A 17,413-nucleotide genomic window follows, 5' to 3' on the forward strand; every position below is an offset into this window, starting at 1 on the left:
AGCAGTTTTTTCTGCAACTTCATCCTCAGAAAATAGATTCAGTTTTATCAGTTAGATAGAATTTATTACTAAGGTTTTTTTGTTTTTTTTTTTGGTTATTTTCATGCTGAGTGAAAAGGAATTATTTTTGTCACTCACATCCATGATAGAATCTCAGCCCAGCCCCTGACAGAATATAATCCACAGCTGTCTATGTAATCTGGGCATGCTGTGATTTTACCAAGGTTTACTGGATGCTGTTAATGAATATCGCTGCCAGCTATTGTTATTATAATGTACTAGAAGTAGTAATTTCTATTAATGCTACATATCCATAACACTACTTGTTATAGAATATTTTATATCTTTATTTATAAATGATGTTGATGTCTGGCAATATCAGGTAAAGCTGGCAATTAATGTCACATTCTAACAGGCTACAGCTAATCAGCTTGCCTAGTCTGAATATCAAATAACTACATAATGGGCAAATTTCCATTTGTGAAGCTTTTTAATGCTCTCTTTTGTTTCTTATTTAGCTCTTTTCAGTTGTTTATATAATGTGGTTTGTCATATGTTAATTTGCATGATGGGGTAAAGAGATGGGATGGCAAAGGTTATTCACATGCTTCCTGGCTTGCTACCATTTCCCGTGGTTCCCACTGTTCCCTGAAGCAGTTATAACCCAACAGATTTGCAAAGTCAACTCAGTACAAATCAATTGTGCTCCACATTGAAATTCTGAAGAGTTTAGAGACCTTTTAAACCAAGATGCTAGTCAGTAATCCAGTGACAACACTGGCAATTTACTTGTACTGATTACTCACTTAATTCTTTAGAGGAGTAACTACTCTATGCTCACTGAAGAATGTATGAATTAAAGTTGGGAGAGTATTAGCCACACAAAAGGTATCAGAGTAACTGCTTCTTAAAATGGGTAATTTTCTCCTTCAACAATCAAGGCTACTGAAGGAAAAAAAATACTAGAAAAGGAGGAAAACTACAATCTAATTTATAAATTTTGCAGTTATTTATTTAAACCGAACAAATATATGTATTAATAATTCATTTTATCACCAGGAAAAAAAAAAATATTTGGTACTGAATACGAGTTGCTGTTAATCTTTTTCCCAAAAAAACATCATTCTATATGCAAATAAATAAATACAGTCTTGTTATTCCACAAAAGTTTCTAAAATATGTAAAATCTTTTGGTCAAAACCATTAAAAGAAATTCTTCAAGAAATAAAAACAGAGATAAATCAGAAGATTAATCACATTCTTTTAATCAGAAGTTACTTATCTCTTGGTATTTGTCCCTTAGAATCAACGAGTCAAATGAATATGCATTTCTATTTTCTCAATAAATGGAACTTTTTATATGTATGAACAAATGGTTTGTGGTACATGTTAACTACCTAAATTATCTTTAAACCACAAACAATTTACTATCTTTAAAAAATGGGTTTCAAATCCTTGACATAATTTAATTACTTAACACATCTTCGTCTGTGGCCCACAAGTTAATAACTAACCTCATATGAAATGAATCATGTCAAAAAATAAAGCATATTGATTTTTACTAATTTCTACTAAATTTATTCTAAGATTTCTTTCCATCATTAACAGCTTTATACCATCCAGTTATCACTTGGGTTCTGGAAAGGTATTGGTTACTATTTTTCAAGCCAATGCTGACATTTTGCTGCTGCTTAGCTGTCATTCTCTTCTAGGAAGTAGTGCACAACAATATAAGATGTTTGTGTAGGTGTGTTCTTTTATTTTTCTTGTTTTCTTCTGTCACTAACTTGTTTTTTCTATTCTGTGTTTAATCTGCTGTCTTAATGGATTCAGCTTCAGAAAAGAGAGCGCTCTTGCAGAGCCTATGTCCAGGTACTTTCTGCGTTTTTATAAATGTGTTAAGTTGTTGAATTGTCTCTGTTGGCAATAGCATGTATGGGAATCTGACAGAAAGATGATAATGTATTGAACTTGAAGAATTTCAGGGATGGCATAGAGGGTGGGAATGGAAAGCTATATGAAAGAGCATGTGCTAAAAAGAAATTTGAAAAGTGACAGTGCTCTATCATACAAGAGGATCACAGACTAGCTAAGAGGTGCAACTTTGGTGTGAGAATTTTGATCATCATTGAAAGGTGAGTTGGATATAATATATAAATCTCCAATTTCTTCAGAGGGGGCTATGAAAACATTTCATTCATATATTGATCTGGTTAATATTTGATTAACAAGTTATCCAGAAATGGCACTCAATCAAATAAGACAACAGTTCCAGGATACTTGGAATGTTTACTTCTGTACCAAATTGATCAAGACATGCTGTAATGATCTTATTCTTCCACTCATTATAAGCACATGAATCCCAATGTGAATGTTTCAGTTAACGTTGTAATTTGTTTCTAAGCAAGATTAAAAAAAAAAAAAGTTTCTATGTTTATGAGTTCTTGTGGAAAGGAATCCCTGAAGCCAGCTTCATAGTTATTTTTAGAAGGAAAAGAAGGGTGGGGATATTAGAAGATAGGAGAGAGAAGAAAGGAGAGAGGTGAAGGAAAGAACAAAGGAAGGGAGGCAAGGTCAAACAACAAAATACTTTAGTAATGACTTCACTCTGCTTTATTCAAGGTAAATCAATCCAAGGGTTGCCAGAATCAGTGCCTCACCATCAGTAGCACACTCTTCCTGAGGGATATTGGGCAAGAGTTAGTTTTATGGAGACAACTCGAAACAGGGATTGCAAAGGAAGTTGGGGATTTCCTTATAAGGCTAGCAGATCCAGTTTTCTAGGGTAAAGTGAGCTGGGTTAGAGGATTGTGATTGGCTCCTTGACAATCATTTCCCATAAATGCAGGTTTAGATTTGTGATATGGGCCAGGCTACTGAGGCAGCTTCCATTCTGTGGGTTCCAATATACAAATTAACTTTATCAGAAGGAAGAAAAATATGAAACTGTGTAGCTGTAAATGTTATTCCCTATGTGGATATATCAGCATTTTTAAAGGGGAAGGTCAACTACATTTGTAAAGAAGGATGTCCTCAAGACCCATGTTACTAGTTCTCAGATTGGTAGTCCAGAAATTAAACTGTATCCGTTTATTCACAATAAGGGCATTGTGCGAGACAGTCGTTTAAAGCGGGGGGAAATCTGCATAACAGAGGTTAGGAAGAAAACCTTTTAATTTGTATTTTTTCTTATAAAATAATGAACTGTTGTATATAAGCAACTGTTCAGGTTTTTCTCGTATTTTGGAAAAGAAATTACTTTGGGAGGTATATGTATATATACTGCTTTGTGTGTGCAATAGATAGAAAAATTGAAGTACTCTTCAGAACTGAAAGCTGAGGATCATTTTTGAGCAACATTAGTATTGTTTTTGATTGCAATCTATGTTATCCTTTTAATAGGGCCTTGGAAATAATTAGAATTAGCCTTTCAGTATTTAAATCTATGAAATGCATGGTCATTCAAACAAGAATCTCTGATGGAAAATTAATAGCACAGTTTATTCAATGGCTGACTTCCTGTTGTTATAATTGACTGGCTATGAATAAATGTTTCAGCTATTGACTAAACATCTGATAAGACGAAATACAAACAGAATATTGGTGAAGTGGAAATGCTCTGCTTGCTAATACATGACATTATTTCTATTCCTTTTGTATAGATCATTATTCTGTGAAATTCTAGACTGAATAATACCTAAATCTTTAGTCTATTTGGCTTTTAAAGACATGTTCTCTATTATTTCTATATTCAGAGCACATTCTAAGCTACCTGTGAAATAGGAATGAAATATACCAGAAAGGTTTTTTGCACTAAATTTGAAAAAAAATATTTATTATAAGATACTTAATTTTTTTGTTCCTTTCCGTGGGCACAAGCAGTGATTCTTCTAGATATGATTTTGACCATCTAAATACATTTAACATTTAATTATTTAGAAGTACAGTGTCTATTTTATGAATTATCTAGATCCATTCATTACTTCTTGCTTCCCACTTTTTATTTCACACACACACACAATAACAGTGAAATCTGGACTGTCGATAGTCAGCTATGATAACTGATCTATAAGTGAGCAATTAAAAGTTAGTTGCTTTGATTTTTTAAAATAATATATGAATCTCCTAAAACTTATTATGCTTTTATATCAAGAATTTTAATGAAAATAAAAAAACTGGGTCCAATATATTTTATTTTTCCTTATTCAGTTGTAATTTTAGATTACCCTAAAAGTTTTGTTGACTATTAAAATATAGGTATTCACATATGTCAAATTAAAATATCATTACCATATCCCAGACACAATGCATCATTTAGAAGAGGGTTTTAAGTTTTATGCCAGAGAAGACAAGTAAGGCTTGTGTTCCATATGCATATTAATATATATGTTACCATATATATTATTACCAGGAGGGGCCATAGAGGTGAAGATGAGTGAATTGAAATCTGGAGAGATCCAATGACTGGAACTAGGTCACACAGCTGGCACTGATGGCACTAATGCTTCTATCCTGGTACATCCAGTGCTTCTTCAACACCATCTTAAGAATAACAGTGATGTAATATGAAGAATAAATCATTTATTAGGCATTGTGACCGTCACTGAAAAGCATTTTGCATAAATTCTTATTTCATATTCTTTTGCAGGAACTATTAAAATTTACTGACATTCATTTTTTTCCATTTTAAATGCTTTAAAAGCAGGACATTTTCCTAGTTAAGAAATATGTTTTGACTTTTGCCAGCAGTTTCCTTTCTCCTCCAAATCCCATAGGTGGCATGGACTCCCTGGAGACTCACAGTCAATCTTGCTTGATGGTAATGGAGTCTGCCTGCCAATGTAGGAGATGTGGGAGATGGGGGTTCAATACCTGGGTCATAAAGATCCCCTGGAGGAGAAAATGGCAACCTACTCCAGTATTCTTGCTTGGAAAATCGCATGGAGAGAGGAGCCTGCCAGGCTACAGTCCATGGGGTTGCAAAGAGCTGGACACAACTGAGTGACTGAGCACACATGCATCGTTATTGATGTGAATCTTTTGAGTCATTCTTTGGAAACCACTATTATTTGCATACTTAGGCCAAGAATTGATTTAACAATTAGTAAATAACTGCAAATTTTTTTTTAAAGACACACACCTGGTTTCTTCTCTTCTTCGCGTTCTTCCTTCCATTTTTCATTTTTTTAAAAGGCAGATAGTCTATGTTTTAAGTCTTACAAAGTATTTGAAATAAGCCCTCTTTTTATTAGATTTTACTTATTTTATTTTATTTGGACTTAATATTTACTTATTTATTTATTTATTTTGTTTGTTTCACCTTCATTATCCACTAGAAATTTGTATCCTAGGTATTAGTGCCGGGGTCCAGCCCCGGTGGATCCAGGGAATTCGAAGTGGGGACGGCGTCGGCGAGGATCAGGAAACAACTGCTTAATTAAACTTTAATTAAGGACCTGAAGAGTAATAGAATAAGGATAGCTCAGTGAGGAAATTCAGTGGAGAAAAGAGGCTGAAATAAGGATAGCTCAGTGAGGAAGTTCAGTGGAGAAAAGAGGCTGAATAATTCAGCCAGAAGGTAAGAGAAAGAACAACATGGTGAGACCAAGTTTCGGTGAACAAGGCCCGCACTTATTTTCCAAAGTAGTTTTTGTACCTTAAGTTATGCATAGAGGATAATGGGGGAAGGGGTAGAGTCATGCAGCAAGCCAGGCTTTCTTCCTGCAAGCTTATCATATGCAAAAGCTTAGGTGATTTGCATCATCTTCTGGCCCGGAGGCCTGTTAACATTTTAAGACCCTTTCTTCAGAAAACTTATTTTTCTCTAAAGGTGATTGGTCAGGAGCCACCCTCCAAAAGCATTAGATAAAGTTGCATTCCTACAGAGCAAAGGTGTGGTGGGCTATAACAAGAAAAAGAATTAACTCAAGGGTCCCAGGTTACAAACATTAAAGCTACTATTTACACCAATTATATTAATCAATACACTGCCAGGGACACAGCAGGTAAGGGATATGGAGACTTAGCAGCAAACATTGGCCCAACAAGTGAAAATCCCTTCACCAATACAATTTCTAATCAATCTTTTAACTGCTCAAAGGAATCTGTATTTAGACAGTTTAGAACATCTCATGCCTCTCACAGTTTGGAGGCTCTGAGCAATCACATGTGGCCGGAAAAACCTATTCAGGCAGGCTAGAGGACTTCCAAGGGAGTTTGTAGGTTGAAACACTGTCACACCCAGGAATTATTAACTGGAGCTGTAAGCTAACTCTTTTTTCAGAGAGAGGTAGTGGGGGACAGCCCCCCGTAAAGTCAGAGGTGTAGGTGAAAGCACAAAGCAGAAAGTAGGCAGACTCTGGTTTGGGGGGTAGATTGCTCGAGAATTTCCAGGGAGACTCCTGAGGCTTGATCCCGCCTTTGCGTATGCCAAGCCTCCTTCCTCATGACCTTTGCCAGGGGCGGAGCTCGCTCCCCGCATATTAGCACTGTAAAAGCAATCTCAGCTTCAACTGTAAAAAATAATAATAATAATAATAAACTCACACAGTAGTTAACAAAAACATTCAAGAATTACTAGTTGAGCGCATTTGCACAATAATCCTCTCAGTACTGGGAATACAGCAGTGCCCACAACAGGTCAAAATCCCTGTTCACTCTCCTAGGGTGAAATATCTAGTAGCAGAATATAAACAGTAAATATATGGTATGTGAGATGATAATAAATGTTATGGAGAAAAACAGAGCAAGGAATGCATCACTGAGGTGAGGTGACATTTGAGAAAAACTATGAAGGGGTGAACTGTGAAGATATGTAGGAAAAAGCACTCTAGCAAAGAAAACAGAAAGTTTCTGAGATAGAAATAAGCCTGTGTTGTCTAGGAAGCCAATGCAACTGGAATGAAGTGAAAGAGAAAAGGATGACAGGACGTCAAGGGCCCAGATCTGACAGACCTTTGTAAGGACTTCAGCTTGTATTCATAGAGAGGAAACCACTCCAGGGTTCTGAGCAGAGGGATGACATGGTCTGATATGTTTTAAAATTAGAAAATAGATGATAACAGGAAAAGTAAGGACTGAAACAGGGTAACCATTTGGGCAATAACAACTACTTAAAACAGGATATGAGTATGGGATGCTCAAATAATTTTTCTGGTTCAAGATTTTTTTTCAAAGTGGAACAAATAGGATTTACTGTGTGGATCACAATAAACTGTGGAAAATTCTGAGAGAGATGGGAATACCGGACCACCTGACCTGCCTCTTAAGAAACCTGTATGCAGGTCAGGAAGCAACAGTTAGAACTGGACATGGAACAACAGACTGGTTCCAAATAGGAAAAGGAGTACGTCAAGGCTGTATATTGTCACCCTGCTTATTTAACTTATATGCAGAGTACATCATGAGAAACACTGGGCTGGACGAAGCACAAGCTGGAATCAAGATTGCCAGGAGAAATATCAATAACCTCAGATATGCAGATGACACCACCCTTATGGCAGAAAGTGAAGAGGAACTAAAGAGCCTCTTGATGAAAGTGAAAGAGGAGAGTGAAAAAGTTGGCTTAAAGTTCAACATTCAGAAAACAAAGATCATGGCATCTGGTCCCATCACTTCATGGCAAATAGATGGGGAAACAGTGGAAACAGTGTCAGACTTTATTTTTGGGGCTCCAAAATCACTGCAGATGGTGACTGCAGCCATGAAATTAAAAGACGCTTACTCCTTGGAAGGTAAGTTATGACCAACCTAGACAGCATATTAAAAAGCAGAGACATTACTTTGTCAACAAAGGTCCATCTGGCCAAGGCTATGGTTTTTCCAGTGGTCATGTATGGATGTGAGAGTTGGACTATAAAGAAAGCTGAGTGCCAAAGAATTGATGCTTTTGAACTGTGGTGTTGGAGAAGACTCTTGAGAGTCCCTTGGACTGTAAGGAGATCCAGGCAGTCCATCCTAAAGGAGATCAGTCCTGAGTGTTCATTGGAAGGACTGGTGTTGAAGCTGAAACTCCAATACTTTGGCCACCTGATGCGAAGAGCTGACTCATTGGAAAAGACCCTGATGCTGGGAGGGATTGGGGGCAGGAGGAGAAGGGGACGACAGAGGATGAGATGGTTGGATGGCATCACCGACTCAATGGACATGGGTTTGGGTGGACTCCGGGAGTTGGTGATGGACAGGAAGGCATGGTGTGCTGCAGTTCATGGGGTCATAAAGAGTTGGACACGACTGAGCAACTGAACTGAACTGAAGGGATTGTAAGGTGAAGTGTCTGGAAAAGAGAGGTGTTGGAATGACCCACACTGTTTTGCCTGAGCAACTGGAAGAATGAATTTGCCCGTTACTGAAATGGTCTATCTGTGACCAATTTGGGAGGAACATGAAAAGAACCTCACTAAAAAGTATGTTAAGTTTCTTATCAGATATGCAATATTGATGGTAAATTTGCAGGTAGGTATATGAGCTTAAAATTTAGCTGAATATTCACGCTAGAAGTAATCATTTAGTAATGTTTCAGGAACCAGTCAATCCTAAAGGAAATCAATCCTGAATATTCATTAGAAGACTGATTCTGAAACTTAAGCTCCAGTACTTCAGCCACTTGAGGCGAAGGGCCAACTCATTAGATAAGACCCTGATTCTGGGAAAGACTGAAGCCAGGAGGAGAAGGGCATGACAGAGGATGGGATGGTTTGATGGTCTCTCTGATTCAATGAACATGAGTTTAAGCAAGCTCCAGGAGATAGTGAAGGGCAGGGAAGCCTGGCATGCTGCAGTCCTTGGGAAGGCAAAGAGTCGGACATGACTGAGCGACTGGAAAACAACAAAAACAAAAACAATGTGAGAGTGGCATTTTCAGTCAGTGTTTCATTTCCTAGATGAGTTTATCAAGGAAATGAGTATAGAGAGGAAGGAATTTAGGGCTGAGACCCAGGACACTGTCATATGATGAGGTCTGGGAGAGGAAGAGTAACCAGCAGCAGAGAAGGAGGAGGACCTGAAGAGTATGGCATCCAGGAGTCAACTCAAGTTCTTATCTCACACAAAAGAAAAAGATGTCAGGTGCTGCTGAATCTGCTCAGAAACACAAATACAGCTTTTCAGTGATAAAAGTAATGTCAACATTTGATGAATTTTAAAAGATTCTAAAGCCCGGATACATAAACATTTCTACCTATTGCTTCTTATTTTCCTCTCTCTTTAATACAGGCTTTCTGTGAACCTAAGTTGCTACTTGCACCTTTGACAAAGTGAAAATTGAATTATGCCAGTTTTACTTGTGTGCCTTTGGTGGATGAGACAAGAAAAGATTCTAACCTCCATTTATACTCCTAGGAAGAAATTAATGAGTATTTTCAAGTTCCTTGTTTGGTCACTTAATTGGCTGTGTGACAAAGAGCTCCGTGGTGCATGTCAAACAAGTTTTTGAGTCTTCTAATGATTTGTGCTTTGCTTGACTTGTGATACTATTCTTTGTGGCCTGTCAGGCTGGATATCCTTGTTAAAGTGGCTAGAATAAATTGGCTAGTGGTGTGCATACAACGTAGTATATTAACTGTAGCAATGGGGAGTACTTTTAGCAACTCTTTCAAGAGATTTCAGTGTTTGCCCATAAGCATCAAAGCCAACTCAAACTTTCATTTAATATAATTAAAAGGACATCTGAAAGTAGTTTGAATCACGCCAGGTTCTTGAGATTTGGTAACCCTTTGTTAAAACACTATGAACTTAATGTATTTCACAGCTTGATAAATCTGCACTTGATTTGTGTAAGAGAGAAAATATAAATCTGTACCCTGCATGTTTCTGGTGCTCTGAACCTATTGCTAAAAGACATTGAGATCAAAGAAAGTGACTTCCATGTAAAAGTAGTTTTCTTTAGATAAAGAAGAGATATGAATTCTTTTTTATACATTGTAGTCATTAAATAAGGCAATTGTTGAATCAAAAGATAGTAAAACCATATGTAATATAAGCAGTGTAAATTATACAGGCTATTATTTAAGATCTTGGACAGGTCAGTTCATAAATCTAATGATTTGAAAACTTCCAAAGGATGGTGACAGATATTGATGATGGACTTTCTGCTTTGACGTGCAAAGAACATCATTTTGGGAATCTCTCAAAATCCTCGTGGCTAGTGTGTCAGATCAGGCAGAGATGGCTGCTTTACAAAGTTATTTCCAACTCTTCCGTTTTGCACATTTCCTATAAATCAACAAAATGTTCCTGTTTACATATATATATATATATATATAGCTAGAATATATATGTGATTTATATATATGGAATATATATAAAATAAATATAGAATATATATATATATATATGGTTTGTAAATGCTTCAGGAAGTAATTCTAATAAGGGTGGGAGAAAAAGGCCTTTTATTTCTATATAAAATACTTTCACCTAAAACAAAAGTATTTTCTCACTTTTTTCCACCAAATTTTATTCTCTCCTTTCTTGATTAAAGCCTGGATCATTATTTAATTGTAAAATTGTTTCTTTAAAGTCCATTCTAGTTCATCATTGCTCTCTGAACATGAGTTTACCTTCAAAGATGTTTTAAATACATAGAACATAAATATATATTATTTCTATGCAAACATAAGAGAGTACACATCAATTTACCTTACTATGTGTCTTTAAAAGCCTTATGATCATATACCTAACCAGAAGGAAAAAAATACACTTAAAATAACATTAGAGATTTAAAATCCTACTTTCTGAACCTATCATAAGCATTTCTGGTGCAGGTTAGACAAGAAATGAAAGCTTTAAGGTGTCATTTGCAGTAAAGTAGTTGCCTAATGACTTGGAACCAAACAAATGATTTTTTTATTCTACTACTAACAGAATTATAATTTTTATATTTTCACTTATCTCATGTATGAACTTTTTACAGCCAGTAGTCACAGAAACTTAACTATGGTAACTTAAACTAGGACTTTATTTTCATAAATAAAAAGGAAATACAGTTGAAGCAGTTCAAGATTAGTATGAACACTCCATTTCAGAGACCAAGGCTTTATCTGTTTTTCTGCTATATTGTATTTAGCACCTGGGCTTATCTTCAAAATGACAAGATGCTTACTTAACATCCAATCATCACTTCATGCTAATTTCTACACAGAGAGAAGGACAGTAAACTATTCATTTCTGTTACAACTTTCCAAAAATCTCACCCAACTACATTTAATCATTTCTCCTACTCCTAACTGTATCCCTTGGCTGTTTAGTTTACATAAGTAAATTCTTCTTTGATAGATACAGTTTTGCAGCTGGGCATAGTGTCCAATGATTCTGTGTCTAAAACAAGAGAATTATTGGGAAATAGTGTTCTTAGATGAAATAAAAAAATTTTTTTTTCATATTTGATGGTACATATTGATATATTCATCCAGTTTTGATATGATATCTGCCAGAGAGTTATGATGATACAATACCAATGGTTACTTTTAAGTCCTAAGTAGAGATTAAAATGTCCTTTTGATTGTTATATTCTGAAGGCAATCATTTTTGTTCAAAGGAAAAAAAAACAAGGTTATTTCAAATTATTTCCAGAAGGCATTTCTTTCTTTATAGTACTTTTCTGAATGGATAATATAGGTATATGTTACAAAATTCAAAAAGTGGAATAATAGATATGTCTCCTTCCCACTCAGGCCACATGGCTAACTCCAAGGCATGCCACTGATGTTGTGATATATTTCAGTGGTGTCCCCTTGGAGTTGAATGGTGCAAGCAGCCCTGCCTCTCTCCCTAGTAATTCATATCTCTTTCCTCAAAACAATTACTGTATCAACCTCTTAAATATCTTACCAGGGAAGACTAGTTTTGCTCACATCCATATTTTTATAATGTTTCTTTATAAATCTTGTCATACAATTGCAAAACAGTGTTTGTTCTCCTCGCCTACGACTAGGACGTTGAGAGTAGCTGTGGCAAACTCATGTTATGTGGTAGCATTCCACCACTGAAAGAATGAACATATACTGATGATCAAAGGCAGTCTTGCATCACAGTTTATATCAATAAAACAAGTTTATCAGTAGGAAACCAGTTGAATAAAATGCTACACCAAATAGTTGAATACTCTCTAGCCACAGAAATGTTTTTAAAATGCAGATTGATCAAGACTTGATCCCACTCAAAGACTGTCTTTTCCCCTTAAAAAAAAGTCCTGTTTTGGACTATAGTGTTTGAGAATTTGACTCCTCTTGCTGATTTCCCACATCTTAGCTGGCCTCTTCCATAAACTTGGAGTCTACGCTCCCAAATGACCTAAGGACTTGCATTTCATATTTCTGTGCCTTTGTAGGCACAGTGCCTTCTACTTGGATTCCTTCTCTACTTCTCCTTCCCTTCTTCTCAGTAGCATTCACTTATCTGACAACATTTAGTTGATGCATGAATAGGATTATTCCTGGTTCCTGAAGACCATTTAAATTGTACTTAGCACATGAAAAATGACCTCTAAATATTTACCATTTAATTTAGGCCTTCGTCTAATGTTTCCAATTGCTTGATGGTATTTGCACTGAAGAGTGTGAAAGGCAAAAAGATATGACACCAAAAGATGAGCCTTCCAGGTCAGTAGGTGGTCGATATGCTACTGAGGAAGAACAGAGAAATAGCTCTGGGAAGAATGAAGAAGCTGCATTAAAACAGGAATGGATCCAGTTGTGGATGTGTCTGGTGGTGAAAGTAAAGTCTGATATTGTAAGAAAAATATTGTCCAGGATCTGGGATGTTAGGTCTATGAATCAAGGTGAATTGGACATGGTGAAGCAGATGATGAAAAGAGTGAACTTCAGCATTCTAGGAATCAGTGAACTGAAATGGATGGGAATGGGCAAATTTAATTTAGATGACCATTATATCTACTACTGTGGACAAGAATCCCTTAGAAGAATTGGAGTAGCCCTCGTAGTCAACAAAAGAGTCTGAAATGCAGTACTTGGGGGCAATCTGAAAAATGACGGAACGGCCTCTCTCCGTTTCCAAGGCAAACCATTTAACATCACAGCAATCCACGTCTATGCCCCAACAACTAATACTAAAGAAACTGAAGTTGAGCAGTTCTGTGAAGATATACAAGACCGTCTAGAACTAACACCAAACAAAGATGTCCTTTTCATCATAGGGGATTGGAATGTAAAAGTAGGAAGTCAAGAGATACCTGTGTGACAGATAAGTTTGGCCTTGGAATACAAAATGAAGCAGGACAAAGGCTAACAGAGTTTTGTCAAGAGAGCACACTGGTCATAGCAAACATCCTCTTCTAACAACACAAGAGACAACTTTACACATGGACATCACCAGATGGTCAATACCCAAATCAGATTAATTATATTCTTTGCAGCTGAAAGGGGAGAGGTTCTATACAGTGAGCAAAAATAAGACCTGGAGCTGACTGTGGCTCACATAATGAGCTCGTTTTTGCAAAATTCAGGCTTAAATTGAAGAACATAGGGAAAACCACTAGGCCATTCAGGTGTTTCCTTAATCAAATCCCTTATGATAGTTGAGTTGACTAATAGATTCAAGGGGCTAGATCTGGTAGAGAATGCCTGAAGAACTATGGGCAGAGCTTCATCACATTATACAAAGGCAGTGACCAAAACCATCCCAAAGAAAATTAAATGGAAGAAGACAAATTGCTTGTTTGAGCTGAGAAAATAAGAGAAGCTGAGAAAAGAGAAGCAAAAAGAGGAAAAGACATAACCAACTGAATGAAGAGTTTCAGAGAATAGCAAGGACAGATGTGAAAGCCTTTTTAATTGAACATTGCAAAGAAATCAGAGGAAATCAAAGAATAGGAAAGACAAGAGGTCTCTTAAAGAAAATTGAAGATACCAAAGAAACATGTCATGCAAAGACAGGCACAATAAAGGACAGAAATAGTAAGGACATAACAGAAGTTGAAGAGATTAAGAAGAGATGACAAGAATACACAGAAGAACTATACAAAAAAAGGTCTTAATGACCTGGATAACCACATGGTGTGGTTACTAACCTAGAGCCAGACACCCTGGAATGTGATGTCAAGTGTGCCTTATGAAGCATTACTATGAAAAAAGCTAGTGGAGGTGATGAAATTCCAGCTGAGCTATTTCAAATCCTAAAAGATGATCTGTAAAAGTGCTGGACTCCGTATGTCAGCAAATTTAGAAAAGTCAGCAGTGGCCACAGGACTGGAAAATGAATGTAATGATACAGAAGTTTTGAACATTCTTGGTTCATAGATAAAGCAAGTGGATTCCAGAAAGATATCTACTTCTGCTGCATTGACTACACTCAAAGCCTTTGATTGTGTGGATCACAACAAACTGTGGAAAATTCTCCACAAGAGATGGGAATGCCAGACCACTTTACCTGCCTCTTGAGAAACCTGTATGCAGGTCAAGAAGCAAGAGTTAGAACTCTACATGTAACAACAGACTGGTTCAAAGTTAAAAAAGTAACACATCAAAGCTGCATATTGTCACCCTGCTGATTTAACTTATATCCCGAATACATCACACGAAATGCCAGGTTGGATGAAGCACAAGCTGGAATCAAGATTGCTAGGAGAAATAGCAACAACCTTAGATATGAGGATAATACCACTCTAATGACTTAAAGCTAAGAGGAACTAAAGAGTCTCTTCATGTGATAAAAGAGGAGAGTGAAAAACTAGCTTAAATTAAACATTCAAAAAAACTAAGATCATGACATCCTGTCCTATCACTCCACTTCATGGCAAATAGAAGGGAAACAAGTGCAAACAGTGACAGATTTTATTCTCTTGGGTTCTAGAATCACTGAAAATGGTGACTGCAGGCATGACATTAAAAGACGCTTGCTACTTGTAAGCAAAGCTACGACAAACCTAGTGTGTGCATGCTAATTGCTTCAATCACGTCTGACTCTTTGTAACTCTCTGGACTGTAGCCTTCCAGGCTCCTCTATCCATGGCATTCTCCAGGCAAGAATTCTGAAATGGGTTGCCATTTCCTCCTACAGGGGATCTTCCTGACTCAGGAATCAAACCCATGTCTCTTACATCTCCTGCACTGGCAGACATGTTCTTTACTACTAGCACCACCCAGAAAAATCCTAGACAAATCTAAACAGCATATTAAAAAGCAGAGACATCATGGTGCCAACAGAGGTCCATGTAGGCAAAGCTATGGTTTTTCTTGTAGTTACGTACAGATATGAGAGTTGGACCATAAAGAAGACTCAGTGCTGAAGAATCGACGCTTTCCAATTGTGGTGTGGAGAATACTCTTGAAAGTCTCTTGGACAGCAAGGGGATAAAACCAATACATCCTCAAGGACATCAACCCTGAATATTCATCAGAAGGGCTGATGCTGAAGCTGTAGCTCCAATACTCTGGCTACCTGATTAGAGGAGCCAACTCATTGGAAAAGACTCTGATGCTGGGAAAGACTGAGGGCAGGAGGAGATCGGAGCTACAGAGGATGAGATGGTTGCATGACATCTCTGACTCAGTGGAAATGAGTTTGAGCAAGCTCCGAGAGATAGTGAAGGGCGGGGACGTCTGTTGTGTGGCAGTCCATGGATTCACAAAGAGTTGGACACTTCTTAGCTACTGAACAACAACAGCAACAACATTTCCACCACAGTAGAAATTCTCAAAACACTTCTCTACATCACTGTCACCAGCCCCTCTCCTTTTACTGTCTCTTAATTTCACCTCATCAGACTTTGCCCTCACTACCTTACTGCAGCTGTACTAGTTGAGGTCATTAATGATTTCATGCTGATGAACTCAGTAGTCAGATGTCAATTAACTGTACTTAACCAGTCAGAAGACACAGTTGATTTCTTTGTCTTCTTTAATACACTATCCTGAAGAAAACCCATTCTCTTGATTTTCCTCCTCTTGATGCTTCTTTGCAGTCTCCGTTCTTCACTCCTTTTCTTCTAAATCCATGGGTTTGGGTGCCTCTTAGCTCAGTCGGCTCTTGTTTGCTCTTTGTTCTGACACTCCTATGTGATCTAGTTGATTTAAGTGGCACCTATGTGCCTAAGACTCACAGATGTTGTCTACAGCACAGACCACTTTCGTGAACTCCAAAATTAGTTTGAAGGTAACTTTTCAAATCTTCACTTTTTTTTAAATAGGCATCAAATTCATAACTGAATTCCCAGTCTTCACCTGAAAACTAGTTTCATGTGCAGTGTTCACCTACTCAATTGATTTGGTTCACCCCCGCCACCTCCTGTTTTCTAAATGAAGCTCCAAACATGGGCCTCTCTAAGATTTTGAAATATGCAAAGCATATTTCCACTTGTTGAATTGCATTCTGTTTATTCACCCTTTTGGAATACCTCCTCCAAATATCTACATGGATAACTCTCTCAGCAACTTTGTCTTTTTAAAATCATTACATTTTCAAGGAGGCCCACTTGGACCATCCTAAGTAAAATCAAAAGCCACCCTGTCCCCAACTCTACCCCTAACTCTGAATCCCCCATCATGTATATTTTCCTTTTATTTTACATGATAAATAGATAGATGATTGGTAGGAAGACCTGATTTACCCCTTGTCTGTTTGGTTAATGTTGTATTTAAGCTTGAAATTCTCATGGAGCCGTTCTAATACAAAGCTTGTACTTCATGTTTCTACTATTATAATGCTTGTCATGCTGTATTTTACTTGTTTATTTCCCTGGCTTCACTCTATTGTTATCACTTTGAAGGAAGGAAGAATAACTATCTCTCTTTGCAGTATCTCAGTTAAAGGCACTTAATTAATATTTGTTGAATGAATGTTGAGTAAGTAAAAAGTTAATGGCAACCCACTCTAGTATTCTTTCCTGGAGAATCTCCATGGGCGGAGAAGCCTGGTGGGCTACATCCATAGGGTTACAAAGAGTTGGACGTGACTGAAGGGACTTAGCACAATTTCTCTAACACAACATAGATTTGACAGCATTCAATCATTTAATTTTATATAAGATTTAAAAATAATACAGTAAGTTACAGTTTGTTAAATATATTTTTAAATAAGTTTCTTGAAGAGGCAGAGTCTTTTGTAAAATTTCTGTTTTATCTTGTTCTACTATTAAAGGTTCTTATTACTATATTCAAGTCAGTTATATTATACAGTCATTTTTATTAAGACTTGAAAATGCCAACATTTCTCTGTAATATAAAAGGGAGTTCAGAGATTAGTGGTTTTTATATGCTTAGTAATATTAAATAACAGTGATTATTAAAAAAATCTTAGGTTTATTGATCAGATGTGTAAATATCAGTCACTCAGCTTGACTTCTAGTAAAAAAACTTTAAGTTTAAAACTGTTTTGAAGACTTCTAACATTTGCCCTTTAAAATTTTGATTTGAATCAATGTCTAAACATAGATTGGAGTACAATGTGCCTTATTCAGGAA

At 36.7% G+C, this 17,413-nt stretch overlaps 1 protein-coding gene across 16 annotated transcripts in view; it reads left to right on the forward strand.

Annotated features, from left to right (window-relative positions):
* ADGRL3 (adhesion G protein-coupled receptor L3) overlaps positions 1 to 17,413 on the forward strand; it is a 959,208-nt gene that overhangs the window by 781,005 nt on the left and 160,790 nt on the right. For 12 of the 16 annotated variants that reach the window (XM_061420294.1, XM_061420290.1, XM_061420278.1 and 9 more), the window contains one exon: positions 1,834 to 1,872. The exons of the other annotated variants lie outside the window; for them this stretch is intronic. In XM_061420294.1, coding sequence (XP_061276278.1) covers positions 1,834 to 1,872 — 39 coding nt within the window. The remainder of the gene's footprint in view (positions 1 to 1,833; positions 1,873 to 17,413) is intronic. 16 annotated transcript variants of the gene reach the window in all.

The sequence above is a fragment of the Bos javanicus genome, chromosome 6 (assembly GCF_032452875.1).
Source record: "Bos javanicus breed banteng chromosome 6, ARS-OSU_banteng_1.0, whole genome shotgun sequence".
Taxonomy (NCBI): Eukaryota; Metazoa; Chordata; class Mammalia; order Artiodactyla; family Bovidae; genus Bos; species Bos javanicus.